The 20130-nt window shown below is 43.4% G+C and overlaps 1 protein-coding gene across 5 annotated transcripts in view; it reads left to right on the top strand.

The window, feature by feature from the left end:
• The window catches only part of LOC135522862 (LIM zinc-binding domain-containing Nebulette-like), a 74682-nt gene that overhangs the window by 29000 nt on the left and 25552 nt on the right, over positions 1 to 20130 (top strand). For 4 of the 5 annotated variants that reach the window (XR_010452731.1, XR_010452732.1, XM_064949498.1 and 1 more), the window contains exons 1-6: positions 13346 to 13860; positions 15604 to 15706; positions 17174 to 17284; positions 17712 to 17822; positions 18035 to 18141; positions 19967 to 20077. Coding sequence is in view for 3 of the 5 variants with exons in the window: in XM_064949498.1 (XP_064805570.1) it covers positions 17762 to 17822; positions 18035 to 18141; positions 19967 to 20077 (279 nt within the window). In the remaining 2 variants the exon portion in view is untranslated. Of the gene's footprint in view, positions 1 to 3912; positions 4021 to 13345; positions 13861 to 15603; positions 15707 to 17173; positions 17285 to 17711; positions 17823 to 18034; positions 18142 to 19966; positions 20078 to 20130 lie in introns of those variants that run through there. The other variant, XM_064949499.1, reaches the window with a different exon arrangement.

The following is a 20130-nucleotide window of genomic DNA, read 5'->3' as shown; positions in this document are numbered from 1 at the left end:
GTGCTTGCTGTGCGATGTTACCCCACTCTTCCACCAAGGCACCTGCAAGTTCCTGGACATTTCTGGGGGGAATGGCCCTAACCCTCACCCTCCAATCCAACAGGTCCCACCCAGATGTGCTCAATTGGATTGAGATCCGGGTTCTTCGCTGGCCATGGCAGAACACTGATATTCCTGTCTTGCAGGAAATCACGCACAGAACAAGCAGTATGGCTGGTAGCATTGTCATGCTGGGGGGTCATGTCAGGATGAGCCTGCAGAAAGGGTACCACATGAGGGAGGAGGATGTCTTCCTTGTAACGCACAGCGTTGAGATTGCCTGCAATGACAACAAGCTCAGTCCGATGATGCTGTGACACACCACCCCAGACCATGACGGACCCTCCACCTCCAAATTGATCCTGCTCCAGAGTACAGGCCTCAGTGTAACGCGGTGTAATTCCTTCGATGATAAACACGAATCCGACCATCACCTCTGGTGAGACAAAACCATGACACGTCAGTGAAGAGCACTTTTTGCCAGTCCTGTCTAGTCCAGCGACGGTGGGATTGTGCCCATAGGCGACGTTGTTGCCAGTAATGTCTGGTGAGGACCTGCCTTACAACAGGCCTACAAGCCCTCAGTCCAGCCTCTCAGTCTATTGCGGACAATCTGAGCACTGATGGAGGGATTGTGTGTTCCTGGTGTAACTCAGTTGTTGTTACCCTCCTGTACTTGACTGAGTTTGTGTCTCTGATATGGTCATACATTTGGCAGGAGGTTAGGAAGTGCAGCTCAGTTTCCACCTCATTTTGTGGGCAGTGTGCACATAGCCTGTCTTCTCTTGAGATCCAGGTCTGCCTACGGTGGCCTCTCTCAATAGCAAGGCTATCCTCACAGAATCTGTGCATAGCTTTCCTTAATTTTGGGTCATTCACAGTGGTCTGTTTAGGGCCAAATAGCTTCATCTCTCTGTAAGTGATGGCTTTGTTATGGAATGTTTGCAGTCCTGTTAAGTACTGAATTTAAACAATTTAAGTCGTTTTTTGGGGTATCTGTACTCTACTAATTTATATTTTTGATTACCTTCAAAAGGTAAAAGGTGCTTCTACACCTGCATTGCTTGCTGTTTGGGGTTTTAGGCTGGGTTTCTGTACAGCACTTTGAGATATCAGCTGATTACCAAGGGCTATATAAATAAATTTGATTTGATTTGATTTGACTTTACTCCACAACTTTTCTCTCCCTCTGTCTGTCTGTCTGTCACGACTTCCATCGAAGTTGGTCCCTCTCCTTGTTCGGGCAGTGTTTGGTGGTCGACGTCACAGGTTTTCTAGCCGCCACCGATCCACTTTTCATTGTACACACCTGGTTTCCATTCCCATAATTATATGTTCCTTATTCAACCCTCTGGCTCCCCCATGGTTTTGTGCGTGTTTGTTCATTTGTAAGTTAGTCTGTATTTGTGAACATGATTATTTTCCTTCTTGGAATTTTGTTGTTTTGAGTAAAGTTACGTGAATTATTCATCTCTGTGTCCTGCGCCTTACCTGCTACACCTAGACGCCTTACACTGTGTGTCTGTCTGTCTGTCTGTCTATCTGTCTGTCTGTATGTCTGTCTGTCTGCTACATTCCTCTCTCGCTCTCTCTGTCTCTCTGTGCTTACTGACTGTAACAGGGGAGCAAAGCAGAGCATTTCTCATCACTACCCAATAGACACAAGCTTCTTCACACCAACTGAGATGCCCTGTTAGTGTCTATATCTATATATCTGTTTCCATCAAAGCACACTGGTACACTTTGAAATGTCTGCATAATGGATGTATTACGCAATGTACGAGTTCTGTACATGTGACATTTTAATGTGTGTATCAGTGAGTCACCCAGCAGAAGCAAGCGCTGAGAAGACTGGGGGTGGCAGGTAGCCTAGTGATTAGAGGCATCAACTGGAGGGATGCCAGTTCAAATCTGGCGGGAAGTGAGCTGGCATCCAGAAGGTTGCTGGTATCAATTCCTAGATGACATTTTGCCCTTGAGCAAGGCACTTAACCTCCCACAGCAACAGCTCCCAGTGCGTGGCAGCTCCCGCACCTCTCCAAAACCTGTATGTGTATGTGAGAGGTTGGGTTAAAAACAGAAGTCAAATTTCGTTTGGACCTTGGGTGCAATTGACCAATAAAGGTAATTTAATCTTATGAGAGGACCTGACAACGTATTTCATTCATATGATGTGTAACATAGACCGTATTTATGTGAGCTTCTAGCTCCTGGTAGTCGGTATGCAGACTTTTGTTCCAGCCCTGCTATGTGTGAAATCTCAGAGGAACGAACTGCCCCTTCGTCCCAGCTGTTTCCTTGTGCTGTCAGAATGACATGACATGAACGCCGGGCATATTTATCAGCCCGTGTTTTTCAAGCTCTAATTTGATAGGCTAATGATATGAGTAATAACTCCCTGGTTGAGCCTTACATAACGGTAGCAAAGCCCCAGGATAAAAGACTATTAATACTGAAGGACAGAATATCGCCAATGATAGGCTACTTTGGGGTGAAATCCGTGAGAAAGTTACAGATGCACAAATATCGTGCCCCCAAAACATGCTAACCTTTCACCCTTACCAATAACAGAGGAGGTTAGCATTTTTGGGGGGTATGATATTTATTGCTCTATAACTTTCTCACTCATGATTATTCATGATTTTATTCATGATTATACGTAACCAGGGTAGCATCCACATTAATGTAGAAGTGTTCAGAAACATATTCTATTGTTATTTACAATAACAATTCCTCCAAAATGACATAATACATTATTTACCATTAATTTATATTGTGCACAACCTAACCCGAAACACAACCAAAACAAACTACAAATGCAGCCAACAAGTTTGTAGAGTAGTCATTGTGTGCTAGGAATATGGGACCAAATACTAAACTTTTGACTAAATGTAATACACTATAAGTGAGTGTGTCCAAATATTCGTGACACCTTCAAATGGGAGGACTAGATAGATAAAATGCTTTAATTTCTAAATGGTTAAACAGATATGTATGAAAATACCCTCAAATAAAAGGTGACATTATGTACTGTCACTTCATAGAAATCATTTGATCTCACATCCAAAATGCTGCCGTTAGAGCAAAATAAAAGTTTTAGCTTCACTGTCAAAATATATACGTAGGGGAGTGTATGTCAAATGTTTTCATGTGTCCTGCACCACACCCAAATTGCCCTTTGGGGACAAAAAAGTTATAGTGAATTGAATTGAGGCTATATAATAATGTTAAGTTTCTTTACAATCCTATATAGCAGTCTAGTGATGTATAAATGATTCCTAGTGTGCCCTTGACAAAGTATAATTATTCTGCACATTAAGATAACGATCAGGTGTGAACATTAAAACTTTATGTCAGAGCTTATGTGAGACTTCAAAGTGTTGGAGAATTAAAGCTCTTGAAACTCCAATAGGCTAGTCAAGGATGAAGATTGGTCTAATTTGTGTTTAATATGTTCCCTACAGAAAACTATTCTATAGCATGTGGGTTTCTACAACATGAAAGGCTTTGAATCAATAATAACTTTGTTGGAATTGTTGTCTTGCTCTTCAGTGATAAAAGGAGCTGCAAAACAACTGCCACTTTCAATTCACCCCCTTTATCTTCTGTTTTTTTTTCAGAGAATAAATGGAACCAAGAACAAACTTAAATTGACCAGTTTATTTCCAAACAAAACATGTATTTTTTTTTAGACTAAGCTCTTTTTACCCCGGTATCTTCACTTCAGAACAGTAGGCTCTCCACTTTCCCATCACAACACTTGCCAGACTATTGTGCTGAAGTTAAGAATCACTGTCGAAAGGCAGCATTTTCAGATGGCAAAGTTTACAAATAAGTACTGTTTTCAAACCTCATCCCTGTCTCTTGTTTCAGGTGAAATACAAAAAGGACTTTGAGGATAGCAAAGGCAGAGGCTTCAGCATTGTATCGGACACGCCAGAGCTGCAGAGACTGAGAAAGACACAGGAGCAGATCAGTAATGTATGCTTCGTGAGGTCACGTTCTCTATACCCCTTGGTCACCATGGTTACCCCTCCTTCCTCTTGCTATCCTTGTGTTACCTCATCAAACCCCTGACCTTATCTGGGTGTGGGTGTCCTGTTTGTATTGCTGTGGGGAGTCTGTTACAATGTTACATAATGTGGAGGAATGGAGGAGAGGAAAGTGTGTGTGTGTGTGTGTGTGTGTGTGTGTGTGTGTGTGTGTGTGTGTGTGTGTGTGTGTGTGTGTGTGTGTGTGTGTGTGTGTGTGTGTGTGTGTGTGTGTGTGTGTGTGTGTGTGTGTGTGTGTGTGTGTGTGTGTGTGTGTGTGTGTGTGTGTGTGTGTGTGTGTGTGTGACGAAAGCCTGCTGGGAAGTGGAGCCTGAAAGCTGGACCAGTGTGTGAATCAGAGGGTGTATTTTGGTCACTGAGCGAAATCACAGGTTTGCACCACATAAGCACTCAATATACACTGAGTGTACAAAACATTAGGAACACCGTCCACATATTGAGTTGCACTCCCTTTTGCCCTCAGAACAACCTCAATTTGGGCCTCCTGAGTGGCAAACTGGTCTAAGGCACTGCATCACAGTGTTTGAGGTGTCACTACAGAACCAGGTTCGATCCCAGGCGGTGTCACAGCCAGTCGTGACCAGGAGAACCATCAGGCGATACACAATTGGCCCAGCGTCTTCCAGGTTAGGGGAGGGTTTGGCCGGCCGGGATTTCCTTCTGCGCTTTAGAGACTCCTTGTGGTGGGCTGAGCACCAGCAAGCTGACTTCAGTTGTCTACTGGATGGTGTTTCCTCCGACGCATTGGTGCGGCTGGCTTCCGGGTGTGTCAAGAAGCAGTGATGCTTGGCAGGGTCTTGTTTCGGAGGACGCATGGCTCTCAACCTTCGGCTCTCCCGATGAGCGATGAGACAAGACTGTAACTACCAATTGGATATCACCACATCAGGGGGTAAAAGTTCAAAAAATAAATGAATAAATAAAAAAAGAACAGCTTCAATTCGTCGGGGCGTGGACTTGACCAGCTGTTGAAAGCGATGTTGTTGACTCCAATGCTTCCCACAGTTGTGTCAAGTTGACTGGATGTTCTTTGGGTGGGGGACCATTCTTTATACAAATTTGAAACTGTTGAGCTTGAAAAACCCAGCATGGTTACAGTTCTTGACACACTCAAGCCAGTGTGCCTGGCACCTACTACCATACCCCGTTCAAAGTCACTTAAATCCATGTCTCAATTGTCTCAAGGCTTAAAAATCATTTTTAACATGTCTTCTTCCCTTCATTTATACTGATTGAAGTGGATTTAAAAGGTGACATCAATAAGGATCATAGCTTTCACCTGGAGTCACCTGACCAGTCTGTCTTGGAAAGAGCAGGTTTGCTTAATGTTTTGAACACTCAGTGTTTGCTCCTCTTTCTCCTATCTTCTCTTATCGGCTCCTATTGTCTCCTATCGACTCCTATATTCTCTTTATGACTCATATCGACTCTTATATTCTCTTTATGACTCATATCGACTCTTATATTCTCTTAATGACTCCTATCAACTCCTATATTCTCTTTACGACTCCTATCGACTCCTACATTCTCTTAACAACTCCTAATCTCTCTTCTGTATTGCATTGAAATAATACAATAACAGAATGTCTGTTTACCTTTTTCATAATGACACACACTACAGTATACACACACACACACAGTACACGCACACACTACAGTACTGGTAAGTGTACGAGGGGGCTTCATACGGCCTGTATCAGTTTATGTAGATGACACAAAACATGTAAGCGGTGCGAGTGAACATCTTGTCCAATCCCTCCAATCAAGAGTGTGCTGAGACCAAATGTGTTGCTAAACGAATTCAACACTTCTATCAGGTGAGAAATCTCAAGTGCATCAGTTACCTCAGGTGCATCTCAATAGTATAATGTGTCTTCCTCTTCGTCTCGTCTCCATCAGCTACATAAGATAGAGTGGGTGAATGCACATGGTGGATTCCTACCAGGGAGTTACTTTCTGCTGTTATGTGTTTTCACATCAGTGCAAAGGAAAGGAGAGGACACTGCTTTAAACTGCTGATATGCACCGCTGGTCTTGGGTCGCTAGCGTACCTGTAGACATCCAGTCATTGCACTAACGCTAGTTAGCATTGGCTCGCGAAACTGCCTCCAACTTCCTTCATACTGCAAGCAGATATAAAAACGCAGAGACACAAAATGAATTGCCAGAATGATGTAGTATCCCTTTAAATACAACACACTCTTAACCTTCCCCATACTGTATGTGCTCTCACTTATCCTGTGTGATCTGATTTAAGTGCACACAGGTCCTTCTAGGGGAAGAGAGTGTTACGGACGCCGTCGTCCCAGAGGCACATTGACCCACTGCTGAACCAGGTAAGCGAGCCCCACTCACTGCCCAGGGCCACCGTATTATTTACATTGCACCCCCCCTCAAATTACACTGCTGCTACTCACTGTTTATTATATATGCATAGTCACTTCACCCCTACCTACATGTACATATTTCCTTGACTAACCTGTACCCCCGCACATTGACTCGGTACCGGTACCCCCTGTATATTTCCACAGTATTGTTATTTTATTGTGTTACTTTAACTCTTCTTGAACTGCACTGTTTGTTAATGGCTTGTAAATAAGCATTTCACGGTAAGGTGAAAGGTGACATTTTGTATTCGGCGCATGTAAGAAATAAAGTTTGATTTGATTTGAACTCCTGACTGCATGATCGCGTTATTCCACTGGGAAACCACCCGGAGGGTATTAGCATAGCTACATCTACCTCCATCATTAGCTAACACATCAGAGAGCGAGGAGGGCAATCTGAAACCTTTGTGTGGTTCTGTTATTAGCCAGCCTTCTCACAAGGCTCACCTGACAGGGAGGTAAGGAACTAAAGGAAACTTGGATGGAGAGGAGGGAGGAAGATAGAAAGGAGGGAGGGAGTGGGGAGAGGTTTTTATCAGGCCCCTTTAGGTCAGTGAAGTGCTGGTTCATATAAGGACCATATCATAGACTCTGGTATGGCGTCTGTGTTGCCTTCGGCTGCTTAGAAGAGAAATCAGTGAAGAGTGATTCTCAAGGCCCTGCAGCACTACAGGCATCGGGCGTCCAGCATTGAAATCAATGAAAGCTGCTGTTTTGCTCTCATTGCGTCGACAGCGCCAAGCTCAAGAATCGCAGAGGTTCAGTTCTCGATGGCTGACGCTCGCGTTAATTTTATCTTGTGAATTGAAATAATGAGAAATACAGTTTATTTTGGTTGGTTTCTGTGTAGCAGGAGCGTCACATTGAATGAAATGTTAGTCTGCAGAGGTTTTTTTATTGTCAAAGTGGCATTTTATTTTACGTTTCAAGGCAGTTTGGTTTGATTTTAATTAACATTTTAAAATTTCATATTACCTCTGGAGGCTTTAGAAAATTCTGTCAGTTGTTCACTGATGAGGTATCCTGAAAAGTGGTTTCAAATATGAGTATGTTAATGCTGCTGAACTTAAAAGCAGGCAATTTCATAATCTAATCCAAATACAAGCCTAATAAATCTTTCTCATTCACCATCCATTGAATACCTTTGTGTGTCATCTAGCACTTGTCAGGTTTTCAGGGCCTGAATAAGTAAATATTTGTTTCTGCTAATGCTAGTTAGTGGATAATGCTACATTAGCTTCAGGTTTAGTTGCTAATGCTAGTTTATTTACCTACCCTTCACACAAGTACAACAACTACATGGTTGACTTGTATATAAATGCTGTGGTGGTACTGAGACAGGATTGAATGGCTTCTGTTTCTTCATTATGGCTAACATGAAGCTAAGAATACAGAGTGGTGGCCACCCAAAATACACATCCACTCCCCAGAATCGGTCCAGAATCCTCTGGTGTGATTTGAACCACGTCTTGGTTGTTACAGTCTGTGTTTAGAAGCACCACGCCTACCAGTCTTACCCTGTTATCAAATCCCAAACATCATGGGAAAACATGAATGTGGCTATTTATAAACCCCCCCACACCCACACATGCAACAACAACTTCATCATACATACAGTAGCTGTTATGAGTTATCCCTAATTTGAACATAACTGGATAGCAAGTTAGCAACTAAATCCTTCTCATGTTGCATTGAGTTTATGGGACTCCTTTTCCTTCAATGTAACCAGGATACAAAAACAGCTTTGGGATTGGTTGTTTATTGTGCTGCTGTCCATAGGATGGGTGCTAGTCTTACTAGTTGTCCCATCCCTGTTACCCCCCTCAGTGATCTCTATGGCTACTCTAAATGCATTCCTTTGCCATAACACTCCTCTTACCCCCAGCAACTAGTTTGCAGTGTGGCATTTAGGACAGTTCTCCCTTCTAAAATATAATTTCAATCTCAATAGGATCACCTGTGTGAATACAGGATGAATAAATTATGAATAAAAATACATTTGAGCTGTTGTCCAAGTCCTATCAAGAAACAAACACAAGGTTAACTTTGGTTGCTGTAAATCCTTGCTTCTCATACGCAGGGCCATATTAACCCAGAGGCTTACAGAGGCTGAGAACTTGAAAAACATAAAGGTCCTTTAATGACAGTAGATAGCCTACTGCCGCTCTGCTGATCATCAGACAGGGAGAGGGGAGGAGGCAGGGGGCCCAAGTGGGTTCCACGAACCTGCTGCCTTGGTTGGGTGCATGATTTGTTAGGGAGAAAAAAGAGAGAAAAAACATCACAGCTGTTAACCAATTAGGGCACAGATGTAAGTGTACCAGGGGTGATACGGAGTCCCAGCAAAATAAATAGTGGGGGTACCCCATAGGCCTACCTGTGAAACATGAGCCTGTCACAGTCATTAAACATTAAAAAAACATAATGGTCTTGTTCATGCCACATTAAAAGGTAATACATTTTTACATTTAATTGACATGTTTTTACGATAAGACTAGGCTCTAAAAAAATCCATGCCCCGGGCCTATGATTTCTTAATCCGGCTCTTCTCATACGCCATCCCCAATGTACTGCTAACGGACCAAGGCAGTGCATTTACCATCAGTACTTAGTAAGTAGTACTGACGTGATCGAAAGCACAGACGTTTATGGTTCTGATGTTAAATGGGACTAAATGCAATGTGCAGCACTGACCACATGATCATCCCTAAGGGATTTTGTTTTGTCTTTCTCCAAATGATGTTGACAGAGCTTCAAATGAGACATAATAATGGGTCAAAACTTTTACATTTGATCTCTCGATTTTGGCTGTTTGTTGCCCCTATAAAATGGTTGAGTGAACGTTGCGGCCAGATGGTTGACCTATTTAGCCAACATCTGACGCCCTCCTAAAAAGCTAATACAAATCCTTTTGGCTCATGCCACCCTGTTCATGCTCCTGTATTGACAGGCACAATTCCTAAGGCCCAAACCTCCCTCCACAATGTACAATCCAGACCTGCGGGTTCAAATAGTATTTTGTTTTCTTCCAAATACTTTGAGCCTGTCTGGAGTGCCAGGTGGGTGGGGTTTGTAGTGCACATTTGGGACTATTCCACTGGTTCCATTGTGCCGGGCAAGCTCAATCAGGTGCAGCTAAAGTATTGGTAAGAAAACAAATACTGATTGAACCCAATTCTCGTGCAATCTCATTGTCTTCATAAATCACCCTGTAAAGAGCAGTGCATACTGTGAGCCACATTACCGAAACATCATTACCTCCAACATATAATCTGCCGAAGCGACTTGTAGTGCTATGTAGGAGAGAAGCCTAATAAATGATTGTCACTGTGGGGCTCATCTATCTCTGGAGTGTTGTGTGTCGCAGGAGAACCCAAACAGCACAGGAGAACCGAAACTCAGATCTATAAGGTTCCTCCTCTGCTAAGATGTTCTTTGCTCCATAGGACTACAGCCAATTAACTACAGGATTGATGGTTGTATTGCCACTCAATTGGCTTCTCTGGGCCAAATGAATAACGGTCAATGACAGAGGGAGGTTTAGTCCACTCAACTGTAAATGAATATTGATGAACTTGCAATATCATCCCAGTTTACCTTTGTTGGAAGTTGTGGCAGAATTGTAAAAGTCTGTGATTGGCCGGCAATGACACTTGGCTGTCAGTGATGACGGTTTTCCACAGTAACGACTTTGTCTGTGTTGAGTTGCCCAAAGCTTTTCCTGCTGTTTAGTACAGTCTAGTGCTGATTGCAGAGTAGCAGTTGTGGTTAGGTGGGTGGACATGAGGTACTGATGGTGATGACGGATTTCAGTCAGAAAAACTTAACCCTTAACAGTATCCTATAAAATTGACAGTGAAAGCATGTGGTTGTATTAGATATGTTAGATGTGTTATTTTTCTTAAAACTGCATTGTTGGTTAAGGGCTCGTAAGTAAGCATTTCACTGTAATGACACCTGTTGTATTCGGCGCATGCGACAAATACAATTTGATTTGAACTGACCCCACTAATAGCCATTGCATGCTCGACAAACAGTGTTGCATTGTTTTGAGCCTTTTTGTGTCTTCTAAATCAGCTACCATAGCTCTGCTCAGTGCCTTTGAGATAAGAGCCGAGGCACATGGCCGCACGCAGCAAGAATAGAGCCTCCTCTGACTGCCCATTGACTTTCATTTTGCCAGTAGGGAGTGCAGACATTGTGCTAGAGCTATTGACTGGCTAAATGTTATGCCCACGGCATCTAGTTTTGAAACAATGGCATTTTTTCCGATTAGAATGTCCATGTGTTGTATTCGTTTGCCATCTCTTTGACTTTTCGGGGTATTTTAAATAGATGAAAGGAAGGGCACTGAGAACAATGCAGAACAACTTGATTTGTTTGTGATTTGTTTGTCTTTTTGAGAATTGTCATTGCTGACGACTTTACACCTACAAGTGGATTTCCTCATATTACATCTTGGCAGGATACATAATAACGACAAGTGTTGCTTGTTGCAACATGAGTCACTGGGCCGAATTGTATTTCCTCAATAGACTCACTGTGATGTCAGGGCTCCAAATAAGTCTGTCATCCAGTTAAATCTAGCTTTCTTTGTGCCATACAAATCCAATGCAACCCTATAGTAGTCAAGTCTAAATGAGGGATATTGAATGTTAATATCCATTATTCGTGTCCTGCTGCATCCAAACAGCTTATTTGGACACTTGAGTGGGAGGATGGGAGTCTGCTCATGTTCTTTTCATGCCAACTCCTCAAAATCTGCTTTATTGACTTCAACAGTTCACTACCCTCCCCTGGTCTCTTCATGCTGTCATTGTTACCCAGCTAAGGCTGCTGAAGGTTAATGAGGGTGTTGCCTTTTTGGACTTGCACTTGTTATCTCAAATAATAAAAATATGTTAAAAAATGTTTTTGAGACCAAAAACTAGTGTGACGATTGACATTGTAGAGGGGTTGAGATATTCCTTCCAGTGTTTGACACCTTTTCTGGACTTCCTACCTTTAAGACTGGCCCTCTGATACACATGTACAGTATCACCAACAATAATGCCCCAAGTGGGGTCTAAATTGGAAAAGCAGAGATGATAAAAGAGTACCCAACATCGAGTCGAGAGGGAGAGTTGAGCAGGGGTGATAAGGAGTACCCAACATCGAGTCGAGAGGGAGAGTTGAGCAGGGATAAGTGAACATCGAGTCGAGAGGGAGAGTAGCAGGGGTGATAAGGAGTACCCAACATCGAGTCGAGAGGGAGAGTTGAGCAGGGGTGATAAGGAGTACCCAACATCGAGTCGAGAGGGAGAGTTGAGCAGGGGTGATAAGGAGTACCCAACATCGAGTCGAGAGGGAGAGTTGAGCAGGGGTGATAAGGAGTACCCAACATCGAGTCGAGAGGGAGAGTTGAGCAGGGATAAGGAGTGATAGAATTGAGCAGGGGTGATAAGGAGTACCCAACATCGAGTCGAGAGGGAGAATTGAGCAGGGGTGATAAGACCCAACATCGAGTCGAGAGGGAGAGTTGAGCAGGGGTGATAAGGAGTACCCACATCGAGTCGACAGGGAGAGTTGAGCAGGGGTGATAAGGAGTACCCAACATCGAGTCGAGAGGGAGAGTTGAGCAGGATAAAGTAAACATCGAGTCGAGAGGGAGAATTGAGCAGGGGTGATAAGGAGTTCGAGTCGAGAGGGAGAGTTGAGCCGGAAAATAAAAGCGTTCTGACTTTTTTTTGTTATTATTTTTTTAAACATTTATTTCACCTTTATTTAACCAGGTAGGCCAGTTGAGAACAAGTTCTCATTTACAACTGCGACCTGGCCAAGATAAAGCAAAGCAGTGCGACAAAAACAACAACAGAGTTACACATGGGATTAACAAACGTACAGTCAATAGAAATAGAAAAAAATATATGTACTGTGTGTATAAATGTAGTAAGATTAGACAAGAAGTAAATGTATGTAAATGTAAATGTAGTAAGAAGGCAATAAATAGGCCATAGTGGCGAAATAATCACAATTTAGCATTAATACTGGAGTGATGGATGTGCAGATGATGATGTGCAAGTAGAGATACTGGGGTGCAAAAGAGCAAAACAAATATTATAATAATAACAATATGGGGATGAGGTAGTTGGGTGGGCTATTTACAGATGGGCTGTGTACAGGTGCAGTGATCGGTAAGCTGCTCTGACAGCTGATGCTTAAAGTTAGTGAGGGAGATATAAGTCTCCAGCTTTTTTGCAATTCGTTCCAGTCATTGGCAGCAGAGAACTGGAAGGAAAGGCAGCCAAAGTAGGTGTTGGCTTTGGGGATGACCAGTGAAATATACCTGCTGGAGCGCGTGCTAGGGTGGGTGTTGCTATGGTGACCAGTGAGCTGAGATAAGGCAGGGCTTTACCTAGCAAAGACTTATAGATGATCTGGAGCCAGTGGGTTTGGCGGCGAATATGTAGCGAGGGCCAGCCAATGAGAGCATACAGGTCGCAGTGGTGGGTGGTATATGGGGCTTTGGTGACAAAATGGATGGCACTGTGATAGCTACATCCAAATTGCTGAGTAGAATGTTGGAGTCTATTTTGTAAATGACATCGCCGAAGTCAAGGATCGTTAGGATAGTCAGTTTTACGAGGGTATGTTTAGCAGCATGAGTGAAGGAGGCTTTGAAGGAGGCTCATAGGCTGGTCATGTCCATCATCATCATTTTACTTTGTTTTCAGTCACCTGGATGGAAGGTACATCGGAGGAAACGGTCACCTTGATGGAAGGAATGTCAGAGGAAACGGTCACCTTGATGGAAGGAATGTCAGAGGAAACGGTCACCTTGATGATGAAAGGAACATCGGAGGAAATGGTCATGAACATCGGAGGAAATGGTCACCTTGATGGAAGGTACATCGGAGGAAACGGTCACCTTGATGGAAGGAATGTCAGAGGAAACGGTCACCTTGATGGAAGGAATGTCAGAGGAAACGGTCACCTTGATGAAAGGAACATCGGAGGAAATGGTCACCTTGATGGAAGGTACATCGGAGGAAATGGTCACCTTGATGGAAGGAATGTCAGAGGAAACGGTCACCTTGATGGAAGGAATGTCAGAGGAAACGGTCACCTTGATGAAAGGAACATCGGAGGAAATGGTCACCTGGATGGAAGGAATGTCTGAGGAAACGGTCACCTGGATGGAAGGAACGTCTGAGGAAACGGACACCTGGATGGAAGGAACGTCTGAGGAAACGGTCACCTGGATGGAAGGAACGTCTGAGGAAACGGTCACCTGGATGGAAGGAACGTCTGAGGAAACGGTCACCTGGATGGAAGGAACGTCTGAGGAAACGGTCACCTGGATGGAAGGAACGTCTGAGGAAACATTGTCGGGAGATGCAGCGGTGAGTGAATGTGGCGCAGGTGGTGAAGCTGAGGTGAGAACGCCGGCTGGCATTGCCCCGGCCTGTGTGTCTTTCTGATGAAGCTGCGGGGGGAATTATACCTACTGTAGCTAAGTGCTTTGTTTTCCTGTCAGACCTCGGCTGCTAAGCACGTCTTGCGCAGATCCAGTGTGTACGTCTCCAGGAGGTGCCGTGTTCTGACAAGCGACATATGTAGGATTCCTCCTCTGTGTTCTCTGATGTATCCTGTTGTTGTTGTGGGAGGCTGTGGCAGGATTCACTGCAGTGTCCAGTAATGAGATGTAGCCATCTGTAAAGGGTTTGGAGGAAAGCCCTTGAGGGATTTAGTCATGCCTACACCTCAGCACCACAGATGAAGAGGCGTGTGGCCTAATCTGGGGATAATTCATCTGGACTGCAATGAGAGTGTGAGCCCTATTTTGTGCTCAACACCACTAGAAGAGAGAGTTTATATTGGAAGGTAAACTCAAAGAGAGGTGTGTCTGGAGGCTGAAGGGGTCCTAAAATGTACACTGCTTCCCTCCCATTAAATAAGAAGAACGAGATCTAGAGAAGTATAACGTAGGCAGCTATTTTGGATTTCAGTTGCTTATCATTCAGATGTCCCCACCCCTCATTTTCCCTCTTAACTTATTGAGAAAAAAGTGTGTGGTGGTGGGGGGGGCAGGATGGTTAGAAAGGTTTTCAAATGGCCATTTGAATATTTCCTCGTTGTCTCTCAACATAATCGACCAATTAGTTTGCAACATGAATCTGCTTAATTACAAAGTGTCCATCTGCGATGCAGAACAGTTCTGACATGTCTCAATGTGCTCCCTAATTAAGACACCCACAACTAAGTGGAGATAAAACTTTTAGCAACTGCTGGCCATAAAGTGTAACACCAGAGTGGAGAGGCACTCTGGCTTTTTGAATACTTTTGTCAGGATGAAAGACATTGTTGCAGGACATAAATGATTAACACTATGTTACTTCAGTGTAGCTTTCTTCTGTTGCATGTTCAAGAGGGGTCTCTTTTCCTCTCTTCAGCTTCTGAGTTCCCTAGTTGAATAAATGGAAAGGCCATCTCTATTCCCCCTGTTCTGGAGACTTTTACTGTGCCAACGAATGATGCTGACAAAATGCCAAGGGTCAAATACTGTATATGCCCCCATTGTAATGCAATGCCAGTGGTTGGCGTCAGTGTCCATATGGAAAAGCACTGATAAGCAGTATCAGCCCAAGGAACAATTGGCTAGCTGAGCTTTTGTCCCCTTTATGCTATAGCTACAATATACACTGTAACACAACCAGTACAGTCTGACAATGTGCCAAGTAGACCCATAAGCTTAAATTACTGTATTCTTTAATAATTAGCTGCTTACGCCCGCCTTGCACAAAACCTGTCTTTGCCAGTAGGTGCAGTGTTCTGGTAAGTGATGTAAGTAAGATTTATCCTCTTGTGTTCTCTGATACATACATCCTGTTGTTATTGTGAGAGGTTGTGGCAGGTTTCACTGCAGTGTCCAGTAATGGATCGTAGCCACCTGTAAAGGGTTAGGAGAAAAGCAGCCTTTCTTCAGGTCTGTGTAGATATCTCTTATGTTGAAAACAATATGTTTGTATTGACCAGTATTTTACTGTTTGTCATGGCACCATGTTATTAAAATAATAAAGTTGTCCATCGAATTAGGTGGGCGGTGGTGAGCCTAAGAAAGACAAAATAACAACTCTCTCCTGTAGGTGAAGTACAAGGAGGTTTATGAGAAATCTAAAGACCCAGAACCTCTTCATCCCTGATGTAGAGTTGCAGCATTCCAAGAACATCCGCGCTTTCATCTCTGAAGTGAGTTGGCATATTTCTCTCTCTCTCTCTCTCACTCACTCACTCACTCACTCACTCACTCACTCACTCACTCACTCACTCACCACACACACACACACACACACACACACACACACACACACACACACACACACACACACACACACACACACACACACACACACACACACACACACACACACCTTGGCAAGCAACAGACACAATACATTCCTCAGCATAACAAAGGTACAGTCGTCCTTCTGAACTGAGCTGCAGTACAGGAATGAAAATTCTCAGGGATGTCACCATGAGGCCGATGGTGATTTTGAAACAGCTACAGAGTTCAATGGCTGTGATGGGAGAAAAACTGAGGATGGATCAACAACATTGTGGTTACTCCACAATACTAACCTAAATGACAGTGGAATAAAAATATTCCAAAACATGCATCCTGTATGCAACAAGGCACTAAAGTTATACTACAAGGAAACACGGCAAAGGAATAAACCTTTTGGCCTAAATGCAAAGCCTTATGGTTGGGTCAAATCCAACACAACACATCACTGAGTAACTGCCTCCTTATTTTCATGCATGGTGGTGACTGCATCATGGAATGGGTATGCTTGTCATCGGCAAAGACTGTGGAGCTTCCAGGATAAAAAGAAACGCGATGGAGCTAAGTACAGGAAAAATCCTAGAGGAAAACCTGCTTCAGTCTGCTTTACACCAGACACTGAGTGGGGAATTGACCTTTCAGCAGGACAAAAACCTACAACACAAGGCCAAATCTACACTGGAGTTGCTTACCAAGAAGACAATGAATGTTCCTCAGTGGCCAAGTCACAGTTCTGACTTAAATCTGCTTGAATATCCATGGAAACACTTGAAAATTATCTAACCAAGATCCACAACACCTTGACAGCGCTTGAAGCATTCTGAAAAGAATAATGGCAAATATTGCATAATCCAGGTGTGCGAAGCTCTTAGAGACTTACCCAAGTAATTTCTAACATGTATTGATTCAGGGGGGTGAATACTTATCTAATCAAGGTATATCAAGGTATAATTCATTTGTAAGAAATGTTAGAATATTTTTGACATTTTGACATTACAGATTATTTTCTGTAGATCGTTGACAAATGACAGAATCCCAATTTTGTAAGAAAATAGTTATGATACCCACTGTAATTCATAGGAAACGCTTCATTACTGACAAATACATTCATTACATCAGTATTAAACGTCAGTGTACCTGTCCATCTATTGGAATAAAGTCTGAGCTTTCTAAAATGAAGCAAATCTCTGCCTTTGTTATCTGACTGATCCAAAGCTTTTTCACCATGAATTAGTCCACTGTTAGAAGTTTATTTGGGTATGACTTATTTTTGGATTTCTCTTTCTGTTGTTGTGTAGCACTCCTCCTATTCTCCTTTGTTTGCTGAAGCACGGAGGACGACCTCAACTCACATCCATTTCTTTGCTTTACAGTTCAAGTACAAAGGTGAGAAAGTCTCCTCTGGTTCGGCTGACTCTCAATTCCCTGAGACGATGGAGACAGAGACAGAGAGAGCTCAAGCGCTCACAGAGACGCAGAGCAAGGTGAGCGCAAATTTTCCTCAGGGACATGAATATTAATGCTATTGGGAACATTACAAGTTTTGTATGACTAGTTATAAAATCTTTATGAATATTATATGACAGTATCCCCAAACACACCAGACACATTTGTGGTTGTATAATTAAGCAATAAGGACCGAGGAGGTGTGGTATATGGCAAATATAGCACAGCTAAGGCCTGTTCTTATGCACGACGCGATGCGGAGTGCCTGGACACAGCCCTTAGCCGTGGTATTTTGGCCATATATCACAAACCCCCGAGCAGCCTTATTGCTATTATAAATGTTTTGTCATACACGTGGTACATGGTCTGATATACCATCAGAATTCAGGGCTTGAACCACCCAGTTTATAATATTAAGTATCCAAATCCATGATGTATTCATTGTCTTTTCTTCTACCCTCCAAGTACAAAGAGAGCGGGAAGAAAAATATCTCCCATCCGGTCGAGCTGATACCATGGATACCCAATCTGTCAGAAATGTGTCTGAACAGCAAAGTCAGGTGAAAAGAGCAGCAGGTATGCCATTCTCTTTTGGGGGCTAGTTCACCCACAGTTCACATATATTTTCTTACTTTAATGACAATGTTAGCAGGACAAGCAGCTTACAGATTTGTACGCTAATAATTAAGATGTTTACACCTCTGATACGGACTGAAGTCAATCGTAGTTTATGTAATTTATCTGTGTTGGTTTGAATCCCTACATTGGTTTCAATAACTGTCTTTCAGACGAAGTACAAGAAGGCAGTGAAGAAGAAGGCAAGGTCTCTCTACTCTGTGATGCGAAAGACTCTGGAGACCCAACATGCCAAGCGGTCTCCCAGCTCCAGAGCCAGGTACAATACAGTAGCCCTACAGCGCTGACCACCACTCATCACACTTAAAGGACATCTCTGTTTCATCAGTAGCACCGCTAATGAAATAAGAGCTTGAGCGTGAACCCTAGCTTCTACTCATTTTCTGTAGTCATGCATTGATGTCAACAGCTACTATACAGCTGTGGCCAAAGGTTTTGAGAATGACACAAATATTAATTTCCACAAAGTTTGCTGCTTCAGTGTCTTTAGATATTTTTGTCAGACGTTACTATGGAATACTGAAGTATAATTACGAGCATTTCATAAGCGTCAAAGGCTTTTATTGACAACTACATGAAGTTGATGCAAAGAGTCAATATTTGCAGTGTTGACCCTTCTTTTTCAAGACCTCTGCAATCCGCTCTGGCATGCTGTCAATTAACTTCTGGGCCACATCCTGACTGATGGCAGCCCATTCTTGCATAATCAATGCTTGGAGTTTGTCAGAATTTGTGGGGTTTTGTTTATTTTGTTTATTTTGTTTGTTACCCGCCTCTTGAGGATTGACCACAAGTTCTCAATGCGATTGAGGTCTGGGGAGTTTCCAGGCCATGGACCCAAAAATATCGATGTTTTGTTCCCCGAGCCACTTAGCCACTTTTGCCTTATCGCAAGGTGCTCCATCATGCTGGAAAAGGCATTGTTCGTCACCAAACCGTTCCTGGATGGTTGGGAGAAGTTGCTCTCGGAGGATGTGTTGGTACCATTCTTTATTCATGGCTGTGTTCTTAGGCAAAATTGTGAGTGAGCCCACTTCCTTGGCTGAGAAGCAACCCCAAACATGAATGGTCTCAGAATGCTTTACTGTTGGCATGACACAGGACTGATGGTAGCGCTCACCTTGTCTTCTCCGGACAAGCTTTTTTCCGGATGCCCAAAACAATCAGAAAGAGAATTCATCAGAGAAAATCACTTTACCCCAATCCTCAGCAGTCCAATCCCTGTACCTTTTGCAGTCTTTCCCTGATGTTTTTCTTGGAGAGAAGTGACTTCTTTGCTGCCCTTCTTGACACCAGGCCATCATCCAAAAGTCTTTGCCTCACTGTGCGTGCAGATGCACTCACACATGCCTGCTGCCATTCCTGAGCAAGCTCTGTACTGGTGGTGCCCCGATCCCTCAGCTGAATCAACTTTAGGAGACGGTCCTAGCGCTTGCTGTACTTTCTTGGGCACCCTGAAGCCTTCGTCACAACAATTGAACCGCTCTCCTTGAAGTTCTTGATGATCTGATAAATGGTTGATTTAGGTGCAATCTTACTGGCAGCAATATCCTTGCCTGTGAAGCCCTTTTTGTGCAAAGCAGTGATGACGGCATGTGTTTCCTTGCAGGTAACCATGATTGACAGGGAAGAACAAATGATTCCAAGCACCACCCTCCTTTTGAAGCTTCCAGTCTGTTATTCAAACTCAATCAGCATGACAGAGTGATCTCCAGCCTTGTCCTTGTCAACACTCACACCTGTGTTAATGAGAGAATGACTGACATGATGTCAGCTGGTCCTTTTGTGGCAGGGCTGAAATGCAGTGGAAATGTTTTTGGGGGATTCAGTTTGCATGGCAAAGAGGGACTTCATCTGATCACTCTTCATAACATTCTGGAGTATATGCAAATTTCCATCATAAAAACTGAGGCAACAGACTTTGAAAATGTATATTTGTGTCATTCTCAAAACTTTGGGCCATGACTGTAGGTTTCCATCCATTTAGTGACAGATTTGCATGTGAATATTTAAAAACTTCCATCGCATTTTCAACTCTACTGTTTTTGTGTGTGTGTGTGTGTGTGTGTGGGCGTGGGCGGCAGGCCAAGTACAAGGAGGCAGGGAAGCAGCAGTTCTCCACTCCTCTCTACTCAAAGCTTCCAGAGACTTTGGAGACTCAGCACGCCAAAGAGGCCTCCCAGCTACAGAGCGTGGTGAGTCACACACACACACACACACACACACACACACACACACACACACACAC

This window comes from Oncorhynchus masou, chromosome 30 (assembly GCF_036934945.1).
Source record: "Oncorhynchus masou masou isolate Uvic2021 chromosome 30, UVic_Omas_1.1, whole genome shotgun sequence".
Lineage (NCBI taxonomy): Eukaryota > Metazoa > Chordata > Actinopteri > Salmoniformes > Salmonidae > Oncorhynchus > Oncorhynchus masou.
This window is presented reverse-complemented; position numbering and strand designations above follow the sequence as displayed.